Source organism: Sceloporus undulatus, chromosome 2 (assembly GCF_019175285.1).
Source record: "Sceloporus undulatus isolate JIND9_A2432 ecotype Alabama chromosome 2, SceUnd_v1.1, whole genome shotgun sequence".
Lineage (NCBI taxonomy): Eukaryota > Metazoa > Chordata > Lepidosauria > Squamata > Phrynosomatidae > Sceloporus > Sceloporus undulatus.
In genome coordinates, this window is record NC_056523.1 from 155,419,098 (window position 1) to 155,434,755 (window position 15,658).

The following is a 15,658-nucleotide window of genomic DNA, read 5'->3' on the forward strand; positions in this document are numbered from 1 at the left end:
CAGACCCCTGTAGGACCCTACTGGTCACTTCCCTCCAGGATGAAAAGGAGCCATTGTTGAGCACCCTTTGGGTTTGGCTGGTCAAGCAATTACAAATCCGTGTAATAGTTACCTTGTCTAGCTCACATTTTACAACCTTGTTTGCAAGAATGTCATGGGGAATTATTTGAACACTTTAAAGCACTGCATAAATGTTAAGTATTATCGTTACTTCCCATAATAAATTGTCCATCTAGTATCTCATGTTTCACTTCTGCAACATTTTGTATTTTGGTATTGGAGTATAGTAGAGAACCAAGAGTGTGCAGCAGTTTGAATGCTGTACTAGGACACTGGGAGACCAGGGTTCAAATCGCTGCTTGATTATGGAAACTCATTAGGTAACCTTCAGCAAGTCACACTCTCAGCCTTGAAGGAAGGCAAAACCCCTCTGAACAAATGTAGCCAAGAAAACTCTGTGATAGGGCCACCTTTGGGTCACCATAAGTTGGGAAATGACTTGAAGGTACACAATATATCAGTTTGAGCACAATGCTGCTACTCCCATTGTGAGGGGCTCAGGGGAATATTATTTACTACATGTACCTTTATTGTACATGTATAAAAACGAAGTGGAGCTTAGTCTTTGCCCAGTCAATTTTAAAATATATTTTAGAGTAGATGTGGGGAACCTGTGGCCTTCCATATTTTGCTGGGTTAAAACTTCCAGCATCTTTGATTACAATGACCAGAGAAGGAATCCAACAACCACTGTTGTGAAGTGACACAATTCAAAGGTTGTGTGTCACTTCACAACTGATTTGTGAATCTTGAATCTCAGAAACAAATGGTAGCATTTTATATTAAGGACCTAAATACGCCAAAGGCACCAGAACCTATCTGAACTTGGAAGCTAAATAGGGTCAGCCCTTGTTAGTACTTGGATGGGAGACCGCCAACAAATACCAGGTGTGGTAGGCTATATTTCAGAAGAAAGAACTGGAAAAACAACCTCTTGCCTAAGAGAACTCTGTGAAATTCATGGAGTTGTTATACGTTGACTGGTGACTTGAAGGCATACATGTTATGTTAACATTTTGTACTTGGATTTTAAAGTTATAAAATACTCAGTTTTGTATCCTTCAAGTTTAAAATGTTTTAATTTGTCCAAAATACTGCCTCTTCCTGTTTCATGAGTTTAGTACACTCTTTAGGCATGTTCTTAATACAAAGTATGTAAGCAGTTCATTGTAATGTTAATGTTAGCACTTCATTTTCTAGGCCTGATTTTCTTCTATTAACTTCAAGAAATCTATGCTGATTATCAGAGGCATGGAGAAAGGAATTATTTTAGGCACACACAACTTCTACAGAATTTTCACACCTGACACTTAAGTAGGAAAATGTATCTATAATGTGTATAAATCGATGGAAAAGTTTCACTGTCAAGACTGTGCTTAAAACCTAAACTGCATTATTTACAACTGACCCATTCCAGGGTAAAATATGTTCTTACTGTCCTTTGAGAAAGCCTTGAGTCAGGTACTAAAAACAATGATTATGGCCAATTATAAACTTTCTATATACACAAAAGTGTTTCCTAACAAACGCACCATGACTTGTCTGGGAAAATGTGAAACTTTGCAGATATATTTACTGTACATGATATGTTGTTGAAAATGAAAAAAATGTAGAAACAAAAATGTAGAAAAATATTTTAATAACATGTTTTCATGTGAACACGAAAATAATGCCACATATGTTCTAATACATTTTGGACAATATAATGATGATAATGATGAGTATAATAAGGACATGATTCTTAGCATGCGTAAAAAGCGAATAAATTGTATCAAGAAGCCAATAACAAAAACAATATGAGCAAACAAAATTAAAATTTTCAGTGAGTATATTGATAAATAAAAGTATTGTATATATCAAAAGCATAAATATATATTATAATGATAAAATAATTCAAGTTAGTGATAACTTAAAATACGTTACGAATGAGAGATGGGCTTTCTTAGAGTTGATTATTTTGTCTGCTTTAACAAGAGCCAATGATCTCTCAGATTAGTTCACAAGATCCAAATCTTCAAACCTGCTGAAAGTAGTCCAGTTGACACTTGAACAAATCAGTCAGCTCCATCAGTTACCTGAAAAAGAAAAAGTCAACATTAGAGAACCAGCATAGTATACTGCTTTAAGCACTGGACAAGGACTCAAGACCAGGGTTCAAATCCTTGCTCGGCCATGGGAACAAATGGGATGGCCGCCGGGCAAGTCATACTCTCTCAGCCTCAGAAGAAAGTAGAGGAAAACCTCTTCTGAACAATGTTGCCAAGAAAACCCCATGACAGTTTTGCCTTAGGGTTGCCATGGGAAGGCACACTACAACATTAGTCATACATTTACCTTGTTTTATCAGGAACTTTCCTACTTCCTAGGGCCAATATACTAAAGAAGGGCCCACAGTATCAGACAGTGCTATGAGGGTTTTTACTGATAAATTATGAGTAGCACCCTGGGTTTGATCTAGAGTCTACAAGGCAATGGTTGGGATTAAAATGGGCCACTTTCATGGTGGGGCATTTGGAGGGCATTTTTCTCCTTATAGTCTATTGCTCTGAAAAGCAGGTACTAAACAATGAATGGCAGCTAGGACAGTGTGAAAAAACACATCCTGAAAGAGAAATTGGCACCATGGTCATATATGGGATGCTTTAAATGACACTCTGGGCCAGTGTACAAAACAGTGAGAAACATCTGCTGCACTTTGATGTAAATACACAGTTGCACTTGGGTTGCTATAGATAGTGAGTTTAAAGGGGCTGGACAAGTATCTGCAATGCAGCATCAGGTATTGTTGGGTTCAGATCCTCATGTATTTCCCACACTGGTAACCATGGTTTCCAGGTTTGGGCTCAATGGAAAAAGGAGCATTAATTAATGCTGGAAATCTCCAATTGCAGTGTGCACAGGCGTGTAGCTTACATATTCCTTGGCTTAATAAAATGAGATAATATTATGTCTAAACCAGGCCACAAACTCATACAAAGGTTAACATCATATTGCTGCTGATGCTATCAATGTCTGTGGAATAACTTGTCAAGAAGATCTGACAGAATCCTACATTCACATTACAGTCACATCTTATACGGAGTTTCAGTTTCCACAGGATTTGCATATCCGGCTGCCCTGCAGAACTGTTGAGTGATTGGTGACTCTCTTTCAGTGTGACATCACCTGGAAGGTCCCTTTTACTTAATTACCAGGGTGAGTCACTTGCTTCTAAGGGCACAGAGTGCCCTTGTGCTGCTCTTGCAACATTTGTGGACATTTATTCATGATGGTGTAAATATCAAAGTAAAAGTAAAGTGGGTGAAGATCTGGTGCTTTGAAGATACAATCTGTAATATTACAAATTGCATCACCTTCCTTTATCTTAAAAGGCAGTGCGGCACCTCCGCATACCTGCAGCTGTGTGCTGAGCTGTTGTCTCATCATGAAGACAGAGGCAAGGCCCAGGCTTGCAGTACACCTGCAAGTTCTCATCTTGCTCTAATGCTACTTACAAAGCACCAAAGGGATGGGAGGTGGGGAAATGTTGTGCAGATGCTCTCTTTACTGAAAAGCAAGATGCTTTCACACCGCCACCATACTGAAGTTATTGTCATTGCACTTTCCAACTCTCCAGCCTCAGGTGTGTAGCATTACAATCTGAGTAGGTGGCATCAGTTTACCTTCTGGTATGGTATGTGCTCAGTTCCTCCTGCAGGATGGATGCTCTTTTTTGAAGAAAATTTACCTAGAAAAAAAGCAACAACAGCTATTATGACAAATGAGCTCCAACTATACAAAAGACTAATGAACAGGAGGCATGGCTGTGGTTTCTCAGATATCTATTCATCTTTTTATTCTTTAAATTCAATGTATGACCTCATTATCTGTACCTATTATCTACAGGTTGACCTCAGTGTTTCTGATATTGTGTAAAGGAAACAGCCTGAACATTTCCATAACTGAATGACATTTTCTGACAATATACCTCTTGGGCAAAAAAAGGTCAGGCAGAACTGTTTTCCTTTTTAAAAACTGAAGCTTAGAAGATACTTACAAGGGTCTTAGTAATTTAGGAGGTGAACAGGTCCTACAATTTCTATCGTTCTATAATTCTTATGTCACTGTTAAAACAAATATATCACAGACAACACGTAATAATTTGCTTTACATTTTCTGTTTGGTAAAAAAAACCACCACATCAGGGACCGGAATGCTCACAAGGGAGGTAAAATCATAAGCACACTATAACAGTGCCTTGGTGCCATGCTAAGACATCACACAAAGAATACAGTGAAAGGTTGAGAAGGGAGGAGGAGGAGCAGGCCAACATATTTTAAACATAAGCAAAGCTTTGTTTGAGAAGTGAATGTTTCCTATTTGTTCATTGTTAATGCTGCTTGGTTGGTACTTTTGCCCAGCCAAGCCCTCTCATTCCTCTGGAACAATTAATAACCCTGACAGGTGCAAGGATTCCACTGCTGTTTCTGTCTGATGTTTTTTTTTTTTTTGAAGCAGGAATTTCAACAATTTTCAAAGAAGAGGACACCTGTGCTTCAGAAGGGAGCACTGCTCACTGAACAGTCTGTAGCTGGCTACTGTTATTTCACTGCACATGCAGCTGCCAGCTATGCTTTTCTATGTTAACTCCCACTTTCAGAAGTCTGGAGTGACTTTTACTCCTTTGAAAAGCTGTCTATGCTAACAGAAGCCCTGCAGGTGGAAATCACACACACACACAGACCAGCTCCAAATATACTTCACTGGAAGCTGGGATTTTTCAGTTGTCATCACCAGAATGTTTTGCACTAAGCATAATTATTAGAGAAGTCACACTTAATAGCTAGAAACAGGTTTTCTAGGCAAATTCTCAAACCTTGTATTCAGCTATTGTAATGACAATGCTGGCTTGAAAAGACAGCCAGTAGAAAATACTTCTTACTAGCATCTGCACCAGTAATAATACACATAAAACCCTGGACACCATGAACAAGAATGCTTTTCTAATGGCAGTTTCATTATGAGACATGCTACTAAAGGAAATACCCCCATATATATTTTTTCTACTGCAAGCAAACTGCTGTCAATCTTCTTCCTTGAAAAGTGTGTGTGTACTGTGGAAAAATGTGAACACAGATTGGAGGTCTTCCCATTTTCAGAATTTCCTGAACCCACAATCCAATAGCTTATGTGTCAGAAATTAAAGACAGTCATAGGAGACCAATTAAAATAGCCTTATTTCAAACTTTACTAAATGTACATGAGCCAAAAGACAGGTTTTCTCATAATGTTGCAATTCATTTAACAAATATCAATTTGACTTTTTGGTATGTACAGGCACCAAGTATTTCAGGTAGCTCCAAGTAGGTCACAAGTGCCTGGTAAAGGTTCCTGATTTAAAAGGAATTTGAATATTACAAGGTTGGAATGCTTGTTGTACACTCAACAATGAACTGAAAATTAGAACTGGACCATGTTCTAGTGCCCTGTAAATTCTTGGTAATTCTTGAGTGCAATCTCAACATTCTGCTTGCACTCACAAAAGCATGCAGGGGTAAGCAGTGGAAGCATCTTTTCTTACATGCAAAGAAAAAAATGCCCTCAGTGCTAGGGAATCCTGGGAATTGTATTTTATTGTGGCACCAGAGCTCTCTGACAAAGAAGGCTAAATGTCTCACAAAACTACAGTCCAGAGCATTTGCTAGCATTGAGCAAAGGCAGTTAAAGCGGTCTCAAACTGGATGATTTTTGCAGTGTGTTTTGGACTCAAGACTACATGGTGGCCAAACATTGTTGCTAACACCAGCACACCAGTAGGTCAGCCGTCGTGTCTTTGAATAACCACACCTTGTGAGGGAACTTTAAGGTTTTACCTGAGATTTTAGTGAAAGAATCGTATCTTCAAGTTCTTGTCTCAGAGATGCTGGCATCAGACCTTTAAGTTTGGTTTCATATTCTTGGCGTACAAAAGTTATCTGAAACAAACAAACAAAAAAAGCAAGCATTGACATAGCAAAGAGAAGGTCAACTACTTAAGATTATTTGGGAACAGTCACAGCCTACTTTCTCCAGTTTGTGCTCCATATTGAAGGAACCTATATCCAAGAAGATGTGGACATATGAGAAAATAGTTTTGCTGTATTCCATTAAAGTGAAAAAACCCCTCAATATCCTCCTATAGTACTGAAGATGCACTTCTCCCCCTTTGATCAGCTAGTGCCCTCCAGATATTTTGGATTACAGCCTCTATCATTATTCATGATCTTGGGGCTAGGGCCAATAAGGATTGAGGTCCAAAACCTCTATAGAGCACTAAATTGCAGAAAACAAATGAATAATGAATGGGACATAACTACAACTACAATCTCACGTAATGTCAGAAATTTTATCAAGGATTCTGGCACTAGACATTGTTCTATGGTGTCTCTCTCCTTAGAATGCTTCATCACTCTCCACCCCAGCCCCCATCTGAACAAATTATTGCAAGACGACTCTTGCTCAATCCTCCTAGTCATCTCCTACTCCCCACACTTCACTCTTCATTCATTCACTATGGGATCCATTCTTTTTTTTTTTTAACAAGTGTGCTCCAAACACTGTTTTTCTCTCTCTTCTGACAGCAAAAATGGAGTAGCAGCTTTCTTTGGAAAAGTATCCCCTTCTGAACACTCAGGATAGTGATAATAGTGGTTTTATGTTGTCTGTTGTTTTGCTCCTGGGATTGGCTATTCATTTTGCATCTTATACATTTTGAGACTATCTTCCAGTGCTATTACCTGCTGAGTAATAGAACAAAAAAAGCTAATTATAGGCAACTCAGACCTTTAAAGAAGTTTACTCAGGAAGAAATGTAGAAGGGCCGGCGCCATCTTGTACGGACGGAGTCCGTACTAGGCCATGGGGCGTCTAAAAGAGACGCCCCTTTTTTAAAATGGGACGTCCTCCGGACGTCCCAAATGGCGGTGCAGAAAGCACCTTTGCTTCCTATGGAAAAAACCTCTCCCTTTAAATCCACTTGCTCCTCTCTCTGGTCTGTTTTGCAAGTCTTTCCTTCCCATGGAAAATCCTCTCCATTTAAATCCACATGCATCTCTCTCTGGTCTGTTTTGCAAGCCTTTGCTTCCTATGGAAAAAATCTCACAGTTTAAAATGACTTGCTTCTGCTCCAGTCTATTTTGCAAGACCTGGCTTCCTATGGAAACAACTCTCCGTTTAAATCCACTTGCTTCCTTTCTCAATCCGATGTTAAAACCTCTCTTCCAGCACCTGGGAATCAATTGGGAGAAGTCCAGAGACGGAGGAGGACGGACGGAAGTGGTATTTCCCCCTTTCCATCCTTTGTTAGAGCCCCTTGAGTTTTACCCTCAACTTTTTCACAGGTCATATCAAAATCCAGGATTTTGACCCTGAAACCTTCCCTTGACTTATACATGAGGTTGACATGTACACGGGCATATATAGTAAATTACTGGAAGCTAAGCCAAAACGATTTGGTTTAATATTTCCCCATTCTGTGGCCTAACAATTCTCTGAAAGGAACTCCCATTCTCAATAAACTCCCATTCTTGTGGACAATTATTTTTCCTTTTTTCTTGTACAGAAAATAGAGGCAAATTTGATGTCACAAATACAGGCTTCCATCAGTGACCTCACATTCTTTTCTAAGAATTCTAAGCTTCATTCTAAGTTTCTGTATTCCATGAGATCGCAAACCAGTTCCAGCTATATTTGGAAAAATTCTCTAAGCATTTGCAAGACCCTGTGGCCTCTTTCTGTAGTTAAGGGTGAACAGTGTGGAAATACAAAGCTGTTAAAATATACAACCTCTTAGGAAGGTGGTTCAGGGAGAAAGAGCAGGGTTATGTCTTTCCTTCAGGCTAGGGCCTTTTCCTCCCTTGACTAATTTTGTACTGCTGCTATGAATCAGCTTACCTGCAGAAAAGACATTCCTAGGGAAGAGAAAGTAAAGGTCTAGCCGTCAGGCAACAGCCATCAGGTCTTCCCATCTTGCCTGCTCTACAGGAAACCTGGGGGTGAGCACTGCAGCATGCCCAGGTCTTGACTGAATGTAGCTACTCAAAAAGCAAAACTTTAAAATAAAAGATGTATAGGTTTTTGTGGGGTTTTTTGGGATATATGGCCATGTTCTGAAAGAATTTATCCCTGATGTTTCACCTGCATCCATCCATGCATCTTTGAAGATACCAGCCACAGATGCAGGTGAAATGTCAGGACTAAATTCCTCCAGAGCACAGCCATATACCCCAAAAAACCCACAAAAAAACTATGGATGCTGGCTGTGAAAGCCTTCAACTTCACAAAAGATGTATACTTTTGAAAACTCATGTATGTTTTCACTCCCTCTACATAAGCCTGATGAAAAAGAGCATATTGTTCAAAACAATTTTATCAAAATGTTTATAGATTAGCTGATCCTGCAGAACAAGTCTAATATCTTGGTTTTCTTCTTCAATATGATACACATTTGTGCTAACGCTCTCTCTGTCCTACTGTTTCAAATTTTTAACAAGCTCCTGAAAAGATGACTACAAAGCTTATTTAGCTAGATCTTCAGAGAATTGATTAATCAATCTTTTGTCTACAAGTAAGAAGTATATCAAAACAGATCTAAAGAAGAAGGATTCCTAGTGATAGCAACCATTTTTGTAACAGGCTTTTCAAAAGATTGTTTTGTTAAGTGCCTTCAAGTTGACTTTGACCTGTTGCACTCCTATGAATGAGAGACCTCCAAGTGACCTCAACTGCCCTGCTCAGCTCTTGCAGACTCAGGGCCATGGCTTCCTTTATTGAGTCCATCCATACAGTCTTCTTCCTGCCTTCTACCTTATCCAGCTTTATTGTCTTTTCCAGGGAGTCATGTCTTCTCATGAGCTGGTCAAAATATGACCACCTCAGTTTAGTCATTTTTTCTTCTAGGGACAGTTTGGGTCTGATTTGCTCTAGGACCCACCCATTGGTCATTTTAGCAGTCCCCTGTAATCTCAGAACTCTTCTCCAGCACCGCATCTCAAATGAGTTCTTTCCCCCCATCAGCTTTCTGCACTCTCCAGCTTTTACAACCATATGTAGACAATTCACTTGTACTTGTATCAATGCCTGTTTTTCCTAGGTCAATCCTCACTTCCTCCCCCCTCCCATTTCTTTCATATAGAAAGGGGAGGTTTCTCCTTTAGTCTAAAAGATGCTTTATAGTCAAGCAAATGGGCATGAATCAGGGTGCATGTTCACAACTTCCTCCCTTGGATCACAAAATGAAGGAAAGCAAGTAACTTGCTTTTTGTTCAATTGCTAGGCCTAGTGGCCTAGGCTCAAGCTTTTTGCTATTACTTCTTGTAGGTTGGGGTGTGTGTCCATTTTGTTCTTTCTCTTTCTTTGGAGCAGGGAGTACAAGGGTCTCCCCATTTATATAGATTTCATCCAGCTCAGTCTTTCTGATTCAGTGCCCCACCTTACACCATCAGCTCACAAGAATCCACTGAAGAAGAGGGAGTGCTTTTCACAAGAACAAAAATGATACCTAGTATACAGTACATCTAACACAAAAGCTTCACATAATATTTAACCAGCTTCAGAACTGAGTTAAAGACAATACTGTTCAGAGAAGCATTTCCAGACATTACACATTTGTTATCCAATGTTATTTTAATTTGTTTTCTACTATATTTTATTGTTTGAATGTTAAGATGTATTAATATGTATCATGTTTAATTATTTTCATAGAATGTACGCCATAGGCAGGTTTACTTTATCTGTTTTAATTGACTGTATGTACAGCTCTGTGTAAATTTGCAGTGCTTTATAAATAAAGCTTAATATAATAATAATCAACACAAATCCTTGTGCAGTATTACATAATTCTAAGGGTTTGTCACAATTCATAGGAAAAGGTTCAGGAAACATACAGTACAAAGTGCAAATCTGACAGAAAGCATTTTATCCCCTCACTATACATTCATTTCATTTTTATTCATCTGCTAATATGGATGTAAATTTTATCCCAATTGCAGAAACGATGTGTGAAACCTGTGGTAATATAATGGGGGCAACCTAGCTATGCAAACTGCAAATATTCATTCCCATTTCAATTGAACAAGAAAACAGACTTGTAGTAGATTTAGAACACATTCCTGTTGAAGAGGGTATAATGGATAAAACTGACAGACTAAACAAAATATTTGAGCATTACTGCATTCCAAGGCAGAGTCGTACAGTAGAGCACCAATGAATTTTGCAAACACCAAAGGGGCAAAACATTTTGCTTTACAGTTATAAACTTTGCATTTTAACACACAGCCGCCCAGATGTTCTAAGCAAAATACTATTTGGGATTTAAATACAACTTGAAAAAATAATTTCATAAATACAACCAATTATTCACTTGTCTCAAGTGATGAATTAAGATGAATAACTTGGAGCATCTCTCTATTTATGCATTTATGTATAAGAAGCATTGGTGTCCCCAACAATTCTTGAAAGGCAGGAACATACTTGAAGCACGTCAAGTCTTATTGAATCAAATCAAAACCTGACAGAAGCCAAGCCACAATGAATTTTGAGAGCAACACCAAATGAGCTGAAAAAGTTCAAATGGAGAATGTTAGGCTTGATGACTCACATTGTACCTCTTTTAGACATGTTCAAAAATGTCCTTGAAATGGGCACAACACATTTGCCTTTTTTCTACCTCTGCTCATACTAAATAAATAGGATGACTTGAGTCACAGTATTCACTGAATGAGTTCACAGTTGCAGCAGCTGTGCAACTCTTTTGCCAGCTAGATGAAGAAACACTTAATACTGGATTGAACAGTAATTTGGCAGTTTACTTCAAAGAGAAAATGAAACTTTGGAAGTTTGTTAAGCAGTTTGTTTGAGGTAGTCAAGGCATAACGAACACAGTTTTAAACTAAGGCTTCTTTCTGCTTTTAGTTCCTTTCATTAAATGTATCCAATTCTTGCAGTACTATTATCAAATTTGTGAATACTGTTCACCAAACTCATTAGCACATTGTAGAGTTTATTCTTTACATTTAATTATTCCTTCAAAGCATGTCCACCCTCTGTATGGAGATGATGCGGTCCTTGCCCAGATTGTTTACAGGGACTAGACCCAAATCAAACTTTTAGAAAGAAACTTTTGGTGTAGTCCCCTCAGGAGTGTAACAATCTAGACTACCAAGAAAATGGTTTGCACTACATGTCCCTTCGTGTGAAAAGTCCCTTCATATGTAGAAAGCTGACACCCTGGGTTGAAATGTTCTAGTCTAGTCTTCCCCTGACCTACTAGTTTTCTGTGCATAAGAAGTTTCTAAAAAGTATTTAATATTAACAAATCACAACACACATAAAGGCTATAAGACAATTGGCACAAAATGCTAACAAACAAGCAACACTTGAACAAGGTGTTTCTGCCAACAGACCCATGCCCAACCCAGTTCTTTCCAAAATCCATTAGAAACAGTCCTTCTAAAAACCATATAAACTGCGAGAAGGGAGGTGGATGTTAAGTCTAGAATTATGTGTGAAATCTCAGTGAAACAGTCCTTCTCTATTTAACCTCCAGTCAATGAGCATCTCTGAGATATCTTTTGCATTAAAGAAATACTCTTGTCTCAATTTAACAAAGATTGAACAACCTTCCAAGTTTTTCAATCTCTGTATGATTTCCATCCCAGCAGAACCCATGAGGAGAGATGGTTGGTGCTTCCAGTAAAGAGTGAAAACATGGCTATCATTTGACACAACATTATTTGCTTCATCCCACAACATCTCTAACACAAGTGTGGTAGTGTTTTATTATATATGACTAAAGAGAATAAAATAAGTTAGTTCACTGGTTCAATGCAATATCTATTTAAAATCAACCTCTTACAGTACTCTAGTTCCTTACCTAACAGAATATTTCTGATTTCTAGTCATTAACTAGCTTTGGTTAGTACATCAATATAATTTAGACCAGGTTTGGCTGGCTTAAACCAGGTTCATTTAAACTAAATGATTTATTATTATTATTATTATTATTATTATTATTATTATTATTATTATTAACCTTTATTTATAAAGTGCTGTAAATTTACACAGCGCTGTACATACAATCTTTTTAATTGGACGGTTCCCTGCCCTCAGGCTTTCAATACAAATAAACAAAAGAAACAACGACTCCTGTTTTTTTTAAATGATATTGATTATTTGTTTTTTTTTTAAAAAGTCTGGCTATTATTACTATTTTCCAACCCTCTTACTAGAACACTGACTGTTTGAATTTAAACATTTTAATAGTTTATTGACATTTGTTCATTGTTAGGCCAGTATCCAGTATCAGTTGCTTCTTTTTAATCACTTTATTTTATTGTGCAAGAAATGCCATTCAGAAACAAATTCTTCAATTAACATAAATTCAACCAAAACAAGTTGCTTTAAAAGAGCACGTATTAAAAAACAATTATGATATAAGCTAGTGGCCATAACATCTGGAATGCATTTTGCTACTTAATATTCTGATTTAGTCATATATTGGTAAGGCGAGTCCGACACATTAATGCAAAAACACTGTTTTAAACCAACCCCCATGGTTCAAATGACACCCCCCCCCGATTTTTAAAAAAATTCCCTCCCACCCTGATTTAGGAGATTATTGCACTACCAGTTCCCACTGGAATAGATGCAGGTTATAACCATAACAGATGGATCTTATCAGACAGCCCTGTGGCCAGGCAATAGGCAGCCCATATCCAATCCAGGCTTCTCCCACATCATTTCAAGAATGGGGAAATCCTCTGTTTCTCCCTCTAATAAGCCTATTTGAAGGGAAATCATAATGAGAATGGAGCAAGCTTGTTTACTGTTGCTCCAAATTCCACTTAAACATTAGGAAGAACTTCTTGATGGTAAGAGCTGTTTGACAGTGGAATACGGTACTCTGCTTCAGAATGTGGTGGAGTCTTTCTGGAGGTTTTTAAACAGAGGCTGGATGGCCATCTAAATTTTAGGGGTCCTTTGATTGTGTATTTCTGCATAGTAGATAGTTGGACTGGATGGCCCATGAGGTCTCTTCCAACTGTATGAATCTATGATTTCTTAAATTGATGTAATTTTTCTTGTGAATAAAACTTAGGGGCATTTTCTTATGAGAAAGGGCTTAAGGGACCAACATCTCTCTTCACTTCCCCAAGATCTAATTGTTTCTGCCCAGAGTGGGTTGTCAATAATTATTTTGCTGAGACACAGAAATCAGAAGGCATTATTGACCATACAATTGCTGTCCATTTCCACTGAGACTCATGGACTGGAGCATTGTATTTAATATCAATTAGCTATTTTATCTCAAAGAGAGTGAAATACAGATCTGTATCTGGGAGGGCTAGTTCAATTTTTATGTTTGGCTAAGCATATTACTTATAACAAAATGGCTTCTCTTTCCTGTCATTATAAAAGCCTATTCTTTTCTCTGATATCTTAAGCATAATCTTAGTAGGTCTAATTGGTATAGTTTTAAAAAAATAGTACTACAAAACATTTAATGAACATGATTCTGACTATGCTACTGCACCTTCAACTATATTTTTATTTTATGTTTTGTTCAGTTTAAAATCAATGTATAGTTTCTATAAATTCAACTATCTTTTGCTATTAATATACTCAGATTTCTGAATCTTGAGACAAAAGAGAATAAATTTGTTGTTGTTGGCCAGCTTTTCTGTATAATTATTGGATTGTATGGAGAAAAAAAGATCCAGATTTACTGTAGCTTGTCTTACGAACTGAACATGGCATTCAATTTTAGTAAGATATTTTTTATATCAGTGATTCCCAAAGTGGGCAGTACGCCTCCCCCCCAGATGGTGGAAGGATCCAGGGGGGACGGTGAGGGAAAAAGGGGATGGAGGGGGGGACTTCAATCAAAATAATGGTGTTGCAGGAAAGACAAGGGGAACCAGCAGTCTTTAGGACCATGGTGGGAATGAGGATTACATTAAACTTCTTTTGAGGGTCCCCAGAAAATCACCACACAGCCTCACTGATCATTTTGTGTGGTGATGTCTCCTGTTCTTTGCCTGCCCATGTGAGTTCACTCCCTTACTGGCATCTTTCGCTAGTATTGGCAATTGGGAACCTGTGAAAGGTTTGGGCACAGGACATCGCTTCTGTGGCTCACAGCACCACCATTTTGGGACAGACTGGAGCTGGGGGAGAAGTGGCAGCAAAAAAGGAGCTTTCAATGTTGGAATCCTGCTTAAGCTTTGTGAGCTATACTAGGACTTGGCTAGCAGGTTGAAGTTGCACTGCTGCTCCTGCTTTCTTTCATCAGACAGGCTAAGAGAAGAGGTAGCAGAAGAAACAATTTTCTGTGAGACAGCAGACACTTGAAACTGTGTAGGGAAGACATGTCTCTGGGGAAGGAGCATCTGTGCTTGATTCCTGGAAAGTCCTTGTCTTGGAGCGGCTCCTGTACTTAAAATTTCTTCCTTTCCAGCCCACACCAGTTTCTAGTCCAGAGCACATGACCTCTGTAAGCCCCTTACTTACACACTGGCTGTGCCTTTCTTTGCCCTGATGAAGGATTGAGAGTCTTGCCTCTCTAGGGAGAAGCTTCTCCCTTGTAACCGGTCACCCTGGGAACAGCAACTGAGCAACTGGCTAAATAGCAACCCAGAGGCCTCTTGTCTGCACTGACTTTTGCTGCAAGGCTGGCATGGGTGAGAGGCTTCTCGGTTGTTGCTCCCGGGATCACAGGGCGCAAAGGGAGCAGTGACTGAACAGCCAGTCAAACAGCAACCAAGAAGCCTCTCATCTGCGCCAGCCTTAGCTGCAAGGCTGGCTCAAGCAAGAAGCTTCTTGGTCACTCCTCAGCCAGCTGCTTGGTTGCTGTCCACAAGGTGACTGGATGCAAAGAGTGCAGAAACCAAGATGTTTTGTATTTGCAATAGAAAAGGTAAAGTTAACGGATTTCCTTTGATAAGATTGTCTAGTTGTGTCCGACTGTAGGGGTGGTGCTCATCTCCATTACTAAGCCAAGGGAGCTATTATTGCCAGTGATGATTCCGTGATCATATGGACAATATGACTACACGAACAACAACAGACCTAATATAAAAAAATATGTGCATGGGGGGAAGGGGGTGCTAGGGTTGCTGCCTAAAAAGAAAAGGAGCAGTAGCCCAAAAAGTTTGGGGACCATTGTTTTGGACTGATAAAGGAAAACAGAACATCATCAGCATATAATCTGACAACATGTTTCTGACAATAAACTAGTACTCTGTGTGCATTAGAATTTGATCTAATCATGTCAGACATGGTTAATACATGGGTCCTTGAACAAATTAAGACTGAACCGTCCCTGGAAGCCAAGATGATGAAACTGACGCTGTCATACTTTGGCCATAGCATGAGAAAGCATGGTTCACTAGAAAAGATGGTAATGCTAGGGAAGGTAGAAGGAAGCAGGTAGAGAGGAAGAATGCATGCTAGATGGATAGACTCAGTCAGGTAAGCCACAGGCCTGAATCTACAAGATCTAAGCAGAGCAGTGGAGGATAGGAGGGCTTGGAAATACAGTATCTCATTCACAGGAACGCCATGGGCTGGGGCTGACTCGAGT

The 15,658-nt window shown here is 38.9% G+C and overlaps 1 protein-coding gene across 9 annotated transcripts in view; it reads right to left on the bottom strand.

The window, feature by feature from the left end:
• Window positions 1–1,493: 1,493 nt before the first annotated feature.
• CEP112 (centrosomal protein 112) overlaps window positions 1,494–15,658 on the bottom strand; it is a 386,512-nt gene continuing 372,347 nt past the window's right edge. For 6 of the 9 annotated variants that reach the window (XM_042453245.1, XM_042453241.1, XM_042453247.1 and 3 more), the window contains 3 exons: window positions 5,913–6,014; window positions 3,723–3,787; window positions 1,498–2,135 (listed from right to left, as the gene is read on the bottom strand). In XM_042453245.1, the coding sequence (XP_042309179.1) occupies window positions 2,132–2,135; window positions 3,723–3,787; window positions 5,913–6,014 (171 nt within the window). In that variant the 3' untranslated portion in view covers window positions 1,498–2,131. Of the gene's footprint in view, window positions 2,136–3,718; window positions 3,788–5,912; window positions 6,015–15,658 lie in introns of those variants that run through there. The other 3 variants (XM_042453249.1, XM_042453248.1, XM_042453246.1) reach the window with 2 other exon arrangements.